Source organism: Seriola dumerili, unplaced genomic scaffold (assembly GCF_002260705.1).
Source record: "Seriola dumerili isolate Sdu_G_001 unplaced genomic scaffold, Sdu_1.0 BDQW01000147.1, whole genome shotgun sequence".
In the NCBI taxonomy this organism is placed as follows: Eukaryota; Metazoa; Chordata; class Actinopteri; order Carangiformes; family Carangidae; genus Seriola; species Seriola dumerili.
Window position 1 is genome coordinate 638,343 of NW_019174402.1, and position 14,702 is coordinate 653,044.

A 14,702-nucleotide genomic window follows, 5' to 3' on the forward strand; every position below is an offset into this window, starting at 1 on the left:
TTTGGGGTTTATGGTTTGATTCAGTCATGATACAGTTAAAAGTTCAATGACAGGAAGGTATTCCTCTTTTTCCCTTTTCTGGCACTGGTTCGATTCAATATGTAAAAAAAATAAAACAACCACACATGCAGTAATTTTCTAATGATAAAAAAAGAATGAGATAAAATAAATTCTCAACTTGAATTGGGTGAAAGAAATATAATCTGCAATTGAAATAGAACTCTATTATGAGAAATAAAAAGCCTAAACTCCACTGTTAAATATTGCTGCTGGTTACTATCATATATGCAAAGTGATTCAGTGTAGGGTCAACAAGACAAGTGATAGCTCTGAGTAGTGCGGGAGGTCAACCCCGTCCGTTGTAAGCAAAATGCAGTCAGCCGATTTCAAGCATCATCTTGTCCCGTTTCTCTGTAGAGATTTTGTATGAGTGCGACTGAACTGAATTTGGGCTCCAGCACTGGAAGCGACTTTCTAAAGCCCTCGCTTTCAATTACAGAAAATGGCTATAGGTTGGTTGCATTGAAGTTGCCAATTGCTTTAGTTATTTCTTTAGCTCACACACTGGTTTGTGGAAGAGTGGTAGATGTTGATTTCAACCGTGATGTTTGGTCCTGTGGAAGTTTTCTTTTAGTGTTTCCTTTGTCACGTCTTTAATGGGAACGATGGAGACGAGTGCTCCTGTCAGTTGTGTTGTGTTTCTTATAATGCATACAGTATATGCCTAGCATTTTTTACTATGAAAGTGTTTATTTTGATGAAATTGATATGTGAATGAAGAGAACTGGAAAATAAACAGCTGTATTTAAGTTGCCGTGCTGACTTTCTAGTTCTCTTAAAGAAACAAAAAGGTTGATGAGACAGAAGGCTAGCATTCAGCAAATGAACCTTGTCTGGGCACAAATTCAAGATTTGGTTGTTTAAGCTTATTTGAGTCTGAGCACTGCTGTTGATAAACTATAACAGGTTTGGAGCTGGGATATATGGGTAAACGCCATTTTTCCATAGGCAGATCTTCTTTTTCTTACCCCTTCATGAACCTCTCCTACTCCTCTGGTCTCTCTTCTTTCCATCTTGAAACTTAAGGTGTGTTTGAATATATATACATTCTTTCTCTCTCTCTTTCTCTCTCTCTCTAGGTGTGGAGGGCATCGCCGAGGCCTACTCTGCCTGTCTCCCTCACATCCGTTTCTACGGCCCAACAAACTTTGCTCCAATCATCAGCCATGTAGCACGTTTCGCTGCCCAGGCCCTTCAACAGGAGAAAGCAGCGGTACGTGACAACACCTAACTCGTTCATCTGCCTTTCCGTCATTTTGATTATTATTCATTTGAATCTACATAATGAAAACAAGAAAGTATAGGTAGTTGTGTATCACCAAACACAGCTGCTTGACCGTTGGGTTTCTTTGCCTGGAGCCGCTTAGAGTCCTGGATCGCCACTGGTTAAAGTTAGCCTTGTTAGCACACCAAGGTTAGCATTTAGCCACAGCACATGTAATTCTCTGTGTGCAATTTGAAAGCATGTTTTAAGAAGTTAGCTCAGCTCAATGTTTTCATTCGCTCATCATCAACAAGTACATGCACAAGTCTTATGATTTAGCAAAGTCTTGGGGCTTTGAATAAAATTCATGGTGTAACATTGGCCTAGTAGCTGCTACTTAATCCCCTTTACACACAGACATTAAATAAAGCCCCTTATAACTGCACACAGACATAGAAGAAAAGACAACCACGGGTTTATCTGTGGGTAAGTGAGAAAATGAAAAACACAATTCTTCCAGATTCTTTTCACATTTCATCACAGTATCTTAAACTTCTGTTTTTCAAAGTTTTATTGCAGGTTTGCTTTTGTTGCTCTTCTCCTTGGTGATGATTTGACATCTCACAGATTGTAGTTGGCTCTCTGATTTTATCTCTTCACAAGATTCTGCCCCTCGGTTCTGTTAAATACGTTTACTTGATCTTTTAGATGATATCTTCTCTCATTTCTTGATGCTTTTCCCCCTTTTTTTTTTTGATTTGCCTGACTTGTGTACTAAATGTGGTCTTCTGAGATGCAGCTCTGCCTTTTGTACATTTGTACATTGCCTCTCTGTTGTGCCTCACTTCAGTCACTGCTCACTGAACGTATTGGTCTTTATTATCATCCCAACATACCACTAAACCCTATTAATTACTCACCAGTAGTAGACCAGCAGTCAGTGTGAATTCCGGTCAGGGCAGTTTGTACTTGTAATTTATCTACTCTGTTTAGCAGCTTGATGGCTGACAGGAAAAACAAGTGTGTGCATCTGTTGGCTTGAACTCCTGGTACGTTGACCAGAGTGTCAGGGAGGAGGGTGACAGACTGGAGTGACAACTTCATGTCCTTCCACCACTTCGCAGCTGAGACACTGACCAGGCATTTCACACATTCTCAGGCTTAACAGCATGATAGGGAGGCATCCTCCATCTCATTTTCTCCTTTTCCTGCTGGTGGCATGGCTCTAGGGATGTCTGCGGTCAGTCCATCGCTTTGGCCCAGACTGACACATCTCAGCAAGCATCGGATGAATTGCCACAAAACAAGAACTACTTGTAATACTTTGTTTTGTGATTAGAAAATGTTAGTCTACTGACATACAGGCTCACAGAACCCCTGGCATGGCTGGAGACTCTTAGCCTTGTTTGTAGATGACCTCTTATCATCTCTTACTAACCAGATAAGGTTCATCTGACCTGTAAATTTTAAAAGCATTGGGATTCTTTTTGGCTTCCTAAAACACAACCTTAAGCTACTTTTCATGTATACGTTCACTCTTGTAGCCATTCGTGGTCCTTTCACATTAATGAGTTTCAAAAGCATGTATTAAGCTTTATACATGACAAATAAGATTAGCAGCACACCTGTAGTCATCTCTAATAAGACTCAGGAGTCATGTTTTAGCAGAAGAGACAATCCCAGCTGAGCTTGTTTGAGCTGAGTTCAGTTTTAGTCCAAACTTGTGAATTACAGCATACTGTACTTTCAACTAGGTGAACCACTGGATTATGTATCTGAGGCAGTAACACATAAAATCCAAATTAAGAGCAAGCCTAGGGCTCTGTCTCACACCCGAGAAGGCTTTCTATTTTGGTAGCATTTCTTGGTAGGAAGCCATGTAGTATTCCTTGAGGTGTGGGACAGTCTCATTCAAATAGGACTTCCTTTAAGGCTGCGGTTAAATTGGCAATAACAACTGCATCATTGACACCACTGCTCATAACGCCAATCAACTCGTTTTTGCACATCTTGGCATGTGTATATCGCATCATGCGGAACAGAGTGTTCTATTTTGGCCAACTCACTGTCTTCGTTAATCGTGTATTCAATTAAAGACAGAAAAAAAATCCACTTCATCTGTCTGCAGTATCATGAAATGCATAAACTTTCCCCCTGAAAGGCAACTGATTACTGCAGCGGCCTGGGTTTGAATCCAAAGAGTGCATCTCCTTGTTTCTTATGATTGTGTTGGACAGACACCCCAACTTTCCTGTAATATGTAACCCTTTAAATAACACAGTATTCTGTTTGTCTAGAAAGCTGTCTAGCTGGGGTTTGATGAGAATGACTGATTTCCAGAGATTTTCCAAACATTTTCTTTTGCTAGTTGCACCAGAGTGAGCTTCTTCTTCTTTTCTCCCTTCGCCATACAGAAGTCTCAAATGAGCGTTATTTGGCTTGGCTGCTTAGAGTCTCTGAGTCAAATCACAACTGAATGTGCAATCACTGCTGCTGCTCTGTCCTCTAAATCTGCCACATGGGGATCCAAATAAAAGCATTTGCCTGTTAGCCACAGACTTGTTTACCGCGAGGCAGCAGTGGTTAGCGCTGGCAAAGGTTCAAACCCCAGTAAGGCCCACTGGTGCAGCAGCAGAATCCCATCAAGCCCATGTATCTATTATAATTTTCTAATTGAATTGTTGTCAATTTTAGAGTTAACAAAGAGAAAGGATCCTTTAATAAATAGCAGGCTGTGCAGCTGGAGGAAGCTTTCCCCATCCGTCAGTCAGTGTGTCTCAGTTTATGGCTGTGCACTCTTTCACGTTTTGTCCTCGGGTTCATGTTTCCGACTGCGCGACTCTCCAGCTAAAACAACACAACACTGGGCACACAGTGAAGTCTCGCACACATTGCTGACGTCAAAGATGAGAAGGAGCCTTGGGAGACTTTGGTTAGGAACGACATTACCTGTAAGGCTCAGCACGATGTTCCCACTGGAGTCAGTCAAAATGTACAGGCGTGTGACACTCGCCGGAGCTTCGGATCTTCAAACTTCCAACAAATTGCACATGTCCCCATCTTGTACATATCCAGTGGCACATCTCCTGCCTAAATCTGAAGAGAGTGCAGTAGCCGGGTATCATTATGCTCCCACGGTGCTTTTTGTCCATAATTGTACCCTGTCACCCTGTGGAGAACAAATAGATGAGCAAAATGCACAAAGGTTTGTGTGTCGTGTGCCAGAATCCCATTGTTTCTGTAAGGAAATGATTGCAGACCCTTTTCTTGTTTTATATTATAGTGAGTTCAAACAGGGTTACACCATGGGACGGAGTAACATACAATAAGATGTGACAGCCACAGAAGAAGTGTGTGTGGACCACATCCTGGGGTAGTGGCTGATGACTGGTGCATGTGTGTGTGTTGGGGAAAGTGGGTGGTTTAGGTAGTAGGCTGCACAAATCAGCTGCTGCTCGGCCTCAGTGTCCCTGTTCCTGGTCCTGATAATGAGAGAGCCTGCGACTGCAAACTGTGTGACTGTGTACGAACACACTCCTGCAACTAACACACACACATACACACACAAACACACACACACACACACACACACACACAGGCTGCAGGCCAGTGCAGTCTACGCGTGTCTCAGTGTGTGAGCGACCCTGTCTGTCTGTGTGATAATGACTCTCTAATGAGCGCTGCTGTTAGCACATTAAAGGGACAGGCTTCAGAGCCCTCCCTGCGTGTGTGTGTGTGTGTGTGTGTGGGTGTGTGTGTGTGTGTGTGTGTGCGTGCGTGCGTATCGAAGTATTGAAGTAACCATTGAAGTAAAGTCAGTGTGTGTCTTCACCTTGTCTTATCTAAAGATAACCATTCACATTCCAGTATGCAGAACCGATCATTGTTTTGTTTTTTTTCCGTGCATGTGCTCACGTGTAGTCAGATCACATTTTCAAACTTAAAACCAGGGGCCTGTGTCATGAAGCAAGTTCAACTTAGTCTGGCTTTCTGTGGGTTACCAGGCGATCCTGGATATCCAGTATCACAAAGCTGGTTAGCAGCTAGTTCAGTTACTGAACCAGCTCTGAACACAATTCATGAAAGAGTTGAAGGCAGAGCAGCGACCAGCACAAGTTGCGCTCTGACCGCTTAGTGTTTCCTGAAATCTGCTTGGCCCGTCTGTGTGGTATTTTGTTGCCTAATGCAGAGCGCGTGGTGCAAAGACGGGAGGAGAGGCGCAAACAGATGGGAGGTTCATTCAAATTCAGCAGCAGCGAGTTGCTGGTATTATGGTGGAAAATGTGTCTTAGATGTCATGTTATAAGAATAGACGTCTGTTTCTGGTGATTTTATCAACAAGAGCAAACTAAATGTTTTAATTAAACACTCCCCAACCAGCAGCTTTTAGTGTCAGAATTCAAGTTTTGTGGATAAAGCTGGAATGTGTTCATTCATAAATAAATGAATATGAGGGATTCTTACAGAATCTGTTGCCTACAGGTGCTTTAAACTGTATGAAAATGTTCTCCTTCAGTTCATTAAGTCCCTGCAGCATCTGAAGGCAGCAAGACATACAGCTGTATGTTTGCACCATCCCAGAGCACAGTGCCATTACGCACAGCCGTCCACTGTGTTTAACTTCGTTATCACGTGGAAATGACAGCAGGCTGCCGGTGCCATGTGGATTACAGCTGCGTATCAATTCTGTGTGTCATCTCATGTTTTTACTCTTGAAATGTATTACAAGGCAAACACTACTGTTCCACATTTTATGATATTCAGTGTCTGGTCTCTAGCACAGGGAGCAGATATTGTTTTTGCCATGTGCTCATGAAGGTGGCATTACTAATTCCCCACAATATAATAAAATCAGTATTAGTGTATTTTCTTGGTTTCCCCTTAAGAGAAGCCCAAAACTTCCCGTCTGTGATGAGAAAGATAAAGATATTTTCTTAATTCATTCGCATCAAAATGTAATACAGTAATGACCGTAGCTCCAAAAAAAATAACATTCTGCCGCTTACGCAAGCATTTACTCTATATAAGTGTATTTCATCAACAGGACATCATTAGTGTATCTTTGTTTGTTGTTTTTTTTAAATGACAGAAGGAGTGCCATCTGTCCAAACTGTCATGAAACATTCCCCCTTTTCCATACAAACTTTTCATACTTTCATACTTCAAATAGTCCAGTAACACCTTGTGCCTTTTTCTGCATTCATTATGTTCCTCCACTTATTTATTCAGGTTTGTTCCCTGAATTTGTGTATAGAAAAAAATTCATGACACCATGCTATAGGGTTTTTCAGTCATATCCCAAAGCCTGATCTCTCATTTAGTCATTCATCATTCACTTCTCCTCCTCTTGTTCTGCTAAATTCTTTTTTTTTTTCTTTTTTTCCCTCCATTTTTTTCCAGGAACAGATGGTGTGCTCTGTCATATGAATGGAGCTCAACTCGCTGTAATGTAGAGAAGCTTTCATTCTGGTTTCTATTTTTTCACACAGTGTCACTCTGCTTACCATTATTGACAGCATATATAATCATCATGATTGAGACTGCAGATTCCTCTTCAAGCTACTCTGGGATCTGTTTCAAATTTAGCAACGAAAGTTACATTTTCTCTTAATTCTCTTTTTGTCTTTTGTCTCTCTCTCTCTTTCATCCTCTCAACTCTTCCCCTCCATCATCCCTCTTCCCCTCTGCAGCAGTACTTCACTCTCCTCATTATAACAGACGGTGTCATCAGCGATATGGACGAGACACGTCACGCCATTGTACAGGCGTCCAAGCTACCCATGTCCATTATCATCATCGGTGTGGGCAATGCAGACTTTGCTGCCATGGAGTTCCTGGATGGAGATGCCAGTGTTTTGAGGTCTAACACAGGAGAAGAGGCTGTTCGGGACATTGTGCAGTTCGTCCCTTTCAGGGATTTCCGTAATGTGAGTATTGAAATCATTATCCGTGAGATGAATAACCAACTGAGATCAATCAATCACTCAGTCAATCAATTTATTACTACTTACTACTTGATAGGGAAAATATGAGCAAGTCATTATAATATACATCAGAAATACTAACATCGAAAAACATAACAATTCCAAAGGCGACAAGGAAATTGCCACAGCTCCGGAAATCCCCGTTTGTAATGTCATCAAGACGTCTCACAGTCATAAGTGTTATCTCTCTCTCAAATTAAATCGAAGGCAACTGGACTTGTATTTGTCTGTGGAAGACGTTTCGCCTCTTATCCAAGCGGCTTCATCAGTTCATCATGTATTGGTCTCTCTAGTCCGCACTAGTCTGACCTAGTCTGTCATAAGTGTTAAGACGCTTCCAGGAGGTGGCGCTAAGAGGAATCTGGTGTCTTCAGCCCGTAACGTTACGTATCACACTAAACCAAGTAGGGCTCCACGGGCGAAGACCTAGGAGGACACCGTTACTGAGTAAAAGGTCCAAAAAGGCAAGATTAATATTTGAGAAAACTTCCATAGATAACTTTCTGGGATAATGTTCTATGGACAGATGAAACCAAAGCAGAGCTCTTTGGGAACGCAGTGCATCAAGGTGACAAAGTGAAACCCATAAGGAAGAGAACGCCCCACCTACAGTCAAACATGATGGAGGCTCTGTCATGCTGTGGGGCTGCTCTGCTGCCTCTGGTACTGGAAGCACTGACTGTACCAAAGGCATTTTTGAGCGAAATGTGTTACCCAGTGTCAGGAAACAAAGTTTGAGGTGAGGGTCTTTGGTCTTTCAGTAGGATGACAACTCACATCCAAAAGAATGGTTAACTGGTCCTGACCTAAATCCTATTGAAAACCTTTGGAGATAGCTGAAATCTGCCATTGGAAAAAGGACTCGTGCAACCTTCAAAGACCTTGAATGTATAGCTGTGGAGGAGTGGCAGAAATTACCAGCAGGCAGGTGCAAGAAGCTTCTACTTGGCTACAAGAAACATCCAGAGGCTGTTATTGTAGCCAAAGTGCTTGTATTATTCTTCTATTAAATAAGTTATTTTGTCCAGTAACCTTGGACATTTTATTGAAATATTCTGGTTATAAAAAAATTGGTTCATTAGCATTTGTTTCTGAAGATATTCTGAATTATGTACTTGAAATTCAAGGTTGCCAGTAATTTGGACCAGGACTGTAATGACATGATGTCATGCTGTCTGAGTGTGAATGTGTTACCAAATGGCAGCCTGTTGCTACTCAGACTGTAGCTGCACACACACACACAGGATGTGCTAGATGATGGTAGCTGCCTGGTTATCTGGGACTCAATAGAGACACTGTCAGTGATGTGTTCTGTTGATGAACATATTTACACTGGATGTAAAACGTGTTAATGTTATTGAGTGTTCTTACATGTATGATGTTGGACGGCACACAGGTTAATTAGTGCGTGCACATTTTCAGGCTGTGCACAAGAGGACTAATTTAGTGCATGTTTTTGTCATTTTTGTGGGTTTTGTGTGTGTGTGTGTGTGTGTGTGTGTGTGGGCTGGTAGTGGGCGAGCTGACTTCCTTTGTTGTGGGAGGAACAGACAGTGTTTGCTGGCCTCGTTCCAGTTTGTTAGTGGGAGGCTGAGAGACAGCAACAGACAGAACAGAGGAAACGGATTAATGAGTGACCTAAAATGATGAGCTGTGTTGGCAGACAAACTTTTACTACAAATTATCTTCATGAAGTTGGTGGTGATTAGATTGGAAGTTGGTAGCTATTGTTGTAATACAATTGATTAGACTATATTAGAAGTAATAATCTTCTGTATCTACTGTGGTCAGATCATGCTAATTTATGAGACCAAGCAAGTAAAACTATTTACAGTAGCAACAAAAAGTAAGTGAACCCTTTGGCATTACCTGCATTTATGTATAAATGTGTCCTCTAAGTTACAATTATGAACAAACACACAATCTATTTTAACTAATAACACACAAATCGTCGTATTGTTCTTGTCTGTACTGAGCACACCATTCAAACATTCACAGTGCAGGTTGGAGAACCTCCAGTCAATGAAAACAGATTGGAGGTGTGGGTTAGAGCAAGTATGAGTTTAAAAAAAAAAAAAAAAAAAACTACTTAAACATTTTGTGTTCGCTATTCACAAGAAACATCAGCTGACGCGAACGATGCCTCACAAAAAAGATCTCAGAAGACTTACAATCAACAACTGTTGATTTGCATAAAGCTGAAAGGGTTGCACAGTTAGACGAACTGTCTATGAATGGAGATGATTTAGTTCTGTGGCTACTCTCCCTAGAAGTGGGCGTCCAGCTAAGATGACTCCAAATGCACAATGCAGAATGATCAGTGAGATAACAAAGAACCTCAGAGTAACAGTGAAAGGCTTAAAGGAATCAGCTGGTTAACATCTTTGAGCTGGCATGGAGTCCATGGCAGGACACCACAGAGGAAGCTGCTGCTCTCCAAAAAAACATCACTGCACACCTGACATATGCCAAAGGGGTTATGGGAAAATAGAATTATAGAGTTAAAGAAATATGAAACAACAATATTAGAACTGTAGAATAAACTGCTGTCCTTAACCAAATCTATGTATACTGTTAAGAAAGGCTCTCCTCCAAGTCTGGATTTTTATTAGTTATAAGCATTGGAAATGTCAGTGGGATTTGGAATGAGGTTTTCCTGCTTCTATAACAGATTCTGGAAATTCTGGTCTCACTTCGGCTCTTTATTAAGAACCACTTGTCAGGGTATGTGGTAAGTAGGGGTGGACCCAAAATGCAGCCAACACTTGGGAGACGGTGCAGACAGGTTTATTAAACAAAAGAACTTTACCAAACAAGCACAGGGAACCACAGGGGATGACAACAGGCAACAAGAACAGACTAAGGACAAACCCGGAGATGAACAGGATGTGAACAGCTCTGCGACCAACCAGACATGAACAGACGACGTGAACCGATGAGGACAAACCCAGAAATAAACAGACGAACCGACACAGACAAAGGGGAGCACAAAGACTATATAGACACAGGAGGCAAGGGTGATTGCACACAGGTGAAACACATTAGGGCGGGGCAAACAATCACCACACAGAAACAGGACCAAGACAGGAAGCAAAAACACTGACACACAAGAAAACCAATTACAAAATAAAACAGGAAGTGCGAAAAGTCCAAACAAAACTAACAAAAGGTGTCTGCCATAGCAAACCATGACACCACTGATGTTGATGGAGTTTGAGTTTGTAATTCATCCCAAAAGTGTGTTGGATGGGGTTGAGGTCAGGGCTCTGTGCAGGCTAGTCGAGTTCATTCACACCACACTGTGAAACGTATTGGAAGCACACCATTATCTGAAATATCACTGTAGGCTGAACCGTTACGATTTAATTCACTGGACCCAAACCACGGACGAAAGACTATACACAAACAAATGTGGACAGGTGTGTCCTTATAGGCCGACTAGCAGACGTCTAGTCACGCAATCATCAGCCAGGTCTAGGTTGGTAAAAGTCGCTCCAAGCAAGGCTGAACCGAGACAGTTTTCTAATCTTCTGAAGACTTCAAATTGCCCAGTGTTTTTGTTTTTGTTTTTGTAGGAGTTAAAGTGCTCTCTTGCTCTTTTTTTCTCCATCTCTCTCAGGCACCCAAGGAGACTCTCGCCAAATCGGTCTTGGCCGAGCTGCCTCAGCAGGTCACCCAGTATTTTAAACAGCGGAATGTCCCACCCATCAACTCTGCACCGGAGTGAGTCGGCCCCCGAAGACGGGGAGCACCACACGCTGTACAAGTGATCAACAAAACCTCTTTTCTCGTTAACGGCAAACAATACAGAATGAAAGTGTGTATATCAGCTGTGAACAAAAATTACAAAAAAAAAAAATATATAAAAAATCAAACATTGGAGACATCACTGCCATTATATTTGCAACGTTTGTCCTGGTTGAAGAAAGTTTGGTCAGTATCCAGTGTGAATCCATCCGGAGTGATATTTTCTGTTTGTTAAAGCTTTCCAGCAACAGATCTATGATGATAATGTGTAAAGGACCTTGCATGTCTACAGTGATGGCAGGTGTCTCCAAATGATTATATGATTATGCAGGTGAGACACTGGCCTTTTTTTTTTTTTTTAGGGGAATGAAAAATATCTTGATTCATCAGGATGTAGGTTTTTTTTTTTTTTTAAATTTTGCTTTTTGCATGTGTGTGTCTTGTGACCGATACCATGTGATACATACAACTCCTTGGTGTAAAGTCCCTTCTAAGCTGAACTATATCAGTGGTTGACTCCTCTCCTGTTGTCGTAAGGATCCTTGTCTGGTAGCAGATCAGATGAATGCTGCTTTTATGCTCATATGTGTCGGATTCACAGACTGAGCCTGAACAGAGCACTATGTCCTCACCCCTGCTCCATCACAGGGGCGAGGTTTTCTTTAGAAGTTTTGCTCCTCTGTCGTTTGAGAGGCAGGTTTAACGCTCCACTATGTTTATTTGATTCAAGAGGACAGAGTCAGAGGCGAATGAGGCCGTAGTGGTAGCTGTAGCACTAACACAGGATAGATGTGGGATACTGTGCAAACCCATTTGGCTGTTAAATATGGGGCCACTTTGTTTGCCTTGTATTTCTTATGACTTTGGTTCATCCTGCATGTTGCCAATATCTATTCACTGTTTACAAACTGATGCTGGTGATCACAAACGCATGATTTTTTTTTTCTTACAGATTATGTATTCAACAAATTTTGTGAATATTTTAATGAGATCATGTTGAAAGCAAAGGAAGTGTTATGAGGGCAAAGAAAGATGTGTCAGAGAAGGCTGTTACCGTCAGTTTTGAGCAGGAGACAAGACGTTTCTGATATGCATATATATCGAATGTATATTTATATGATGCTGTTTATGTTCTGATAAGCCAATGTTTCTGACATGTTTTTAATGTACTTTTTATGCAGTGCTGAATTGTGTACTTAAACTGCTTCTATGTGTATTACTGTGCATCTTTGTACTAAATGTGATATTAATTTTATAAAGTTGTGTCTATGTCCAAACTCAGGTTAATAAACTGAAGAAAATGTCACACGTCCTATGTGTTTCTGTGGCTATAAGCACACAAGAATGAGAAACGAGAAATGCAAAATGACTAGAGATATAAAATGACAACAAAAAGATGCCACACAACTACAAAGAGCTGTGAAATGACTCCATAGAAATGTTAAACAACCACAAAAAGATGAAAAATGACTACAAAGAGGCACAAATCAACTTCCCCATTCAAACGTTACTAAGACCGGCTCTCTATAAGAGAAGAAATGGCTGTAGAGAAACAGAGGGGTGGGTGGTGACAAAAAACATTCGCACCAGATCTGTGTTTAACTCCACATGACTCAGCTATGATTTTTGCTGTTGGTTTTTCAGGGACTAAAGACATAGAGAATTACAGTCTGATGCTACCAGTCAAACAGACTCAGCAGAGTGAATTCAGCTCACACAAAATGTGGCATCAGAGAAACATATACAAGTGAAGGAGAGAAAAAATAATTCTTACAAAAACAACATTCTGGTTTGGTGCTTGAAAACATTAATAATTGCCAGATTGAAAAAAAAGGTGGCTGCTGGCAACTTGTTTTCATCTAAAAGGCTTGTGTTTGGTATGCCGTGTTGTGAATGTTGGTTTTATTATTTGTTGTCATAGCAACTCCTTTCACCGCTACACCAGAGGTACTGAGCATCATCTGTTGGTTAAACTGAGAAACCCATGGCTTCCTTAATGATGTCAGTGAACTCAGACAAACCAAAATACTTGTTACTGGCCATGAACGCAAGATAAAATTATCTTCAGTCTCATCATCAGTCTGTGTTTACAGAGACTTTAAGTCACTCCCAAACCCTAAGAGGCGCACTCAGACATTTTACCCACTAAAGACAAGTACAAACACTGGACTGTTTAGGTTGTTTAAAGCCAAGGAGAGTCTTTATATTTTCATATTATCTTATTTTGACTGCCACCCTGTTTTTCTATCTCACTCAGCAAAGTGAGCTCAGCTCCACATGCACAACTCTCCTGCCAAGGTTTTAATTAGGACTGAATACACACCCCAGAATCCAATTACCTGCATTAGTTTTGATCTAGTACAATTTTAGACATTCATTTTATAGCCCATGTAGGTCTGGCACTGAGCTTCATCTCTGATTTTTTAACCTCTAAAAAACTGTCAGACTCTCTATGAAGAGTGACAGCATAATCTTTTTTTTTTTTTTTTTATGGAGCCAAGCATTCATCTTCCATTTTCGTATTTCAAACCTGTTCATCTTTCAAGCCAACTTTTAAAGAAAGGCTTTCTATGATGTATTTTATACCTCAGTATATCAAGCCAACTGGGCTGGAACCATATTATTTTTGCTTTGTTTTTCATTTCATTTGTTTTTCTTTTTCATTTTTTGTGTAGATCTTAGATGTGCTTCTATGTAAAGGTAGTAAAATTACAAGTTGATGATGCTATGAAAAGCAACTGTAGCCTGAGCTAGAGCACTTACTTCTTATTTGATTAGGACTAATTAGATACTCCCATATTGAAGAAGATTGAGATTTCCATGTCTTTTTTTAATATAAACCAGATCTAGGTTCTATATTCATACTGTGAAAGTGTCAAGATGCTCAGTCAACAGAGAAATGCACATAGCCTGTATTCAGAAACTAGGCCTTTAACTGAGCCGTCAGGAGTTCTGCAACTTTGTGATTTCCCAGTGAACCAGTCATCACCTCTATAACTTATTATACCATGATTTATTTATAGGGCAGCACAGTGGAAAGTGGTTACAACAGTCGCCTCTCAGTGAGAAGGTTATGGATTTGAACCCTAGACCTGTGGCGTTTCTGTGTGGCGTTTACATGTTCTCTCTTTTTATACTTTACAATACTATGACTTTTTTATGACTTACCATGACTTTTTTTATTCCATACTATATTATGACATTTTTATGCCTTGCTATACTATGTCATTTTTTTGACTTTTTATGCCTTACTATACTATGACGTTTTTTTGACTTTTTATGCCTTGCTATACTATGACTTTTTATGCCTTACTATACAATGACGTTTTCATTACTTTTTATGCCTTACTACACTATGTCATTTTTTTTACTTTTTATGCCTTACTATACTATGACTTTTTATGCCTTACTATACTATGACGTTTTTTTGACCTTTTGTGCCTTACTATACTATGTCGTTTTTTTTTTACTTTTTATGCCTTACTATACTATCACGTTTTTACGATTTTTTATGCCTCACCATACTTTGTCATTTTTTTTACTTTTCATGCCTTAATATACTATGACTTTTTATGCCTTATAATACTATGTCGTTTTTATGACTTTCTGTGCCTTACTATACTATGAGTTTTTATGCCTTACTATACTGTGACTTTTTATGCCTTACTATACTATGTCATTTTTATGACTTTTTATGCCTTACTATA

At 40.4% G+C, this 14,702-nt stretch overlaps 1 protein-coding gene across 1 annotated transcript in view; it reads left to right on the forward strand.

The window, feature by feature from the left end:
* cpne2 (copine 2) overlaps positions 1 to 11,407 on the forward strand; it is a 37,552-nt gene extending 26,145 nt beyond the window's left edge. The window contains exons 14-16 of the mRNA XM_022749868.1: positions 1,140 to 1,273; positions 6,955 to 7,191; positions 10,868 to 11,407. Of these exons, the coding sequence (XP_022605589.1) occupies positions 1,140 to 1,273; positions 6,955 to 7,191; positions 10,868 to 10,975 (479 nt within the window). The 3' untranslated portion in view covers positions 10,976 to 11,407. The remainder of the gene's footprint in view (positions 1 to 1,139; positions 1,274 to 6,954; positions 7,192 to 10,867) is intronic.
* The last annotated feature ends 3,295 nt before the right edge of the window (positions 11,408 to 14,702 follow it).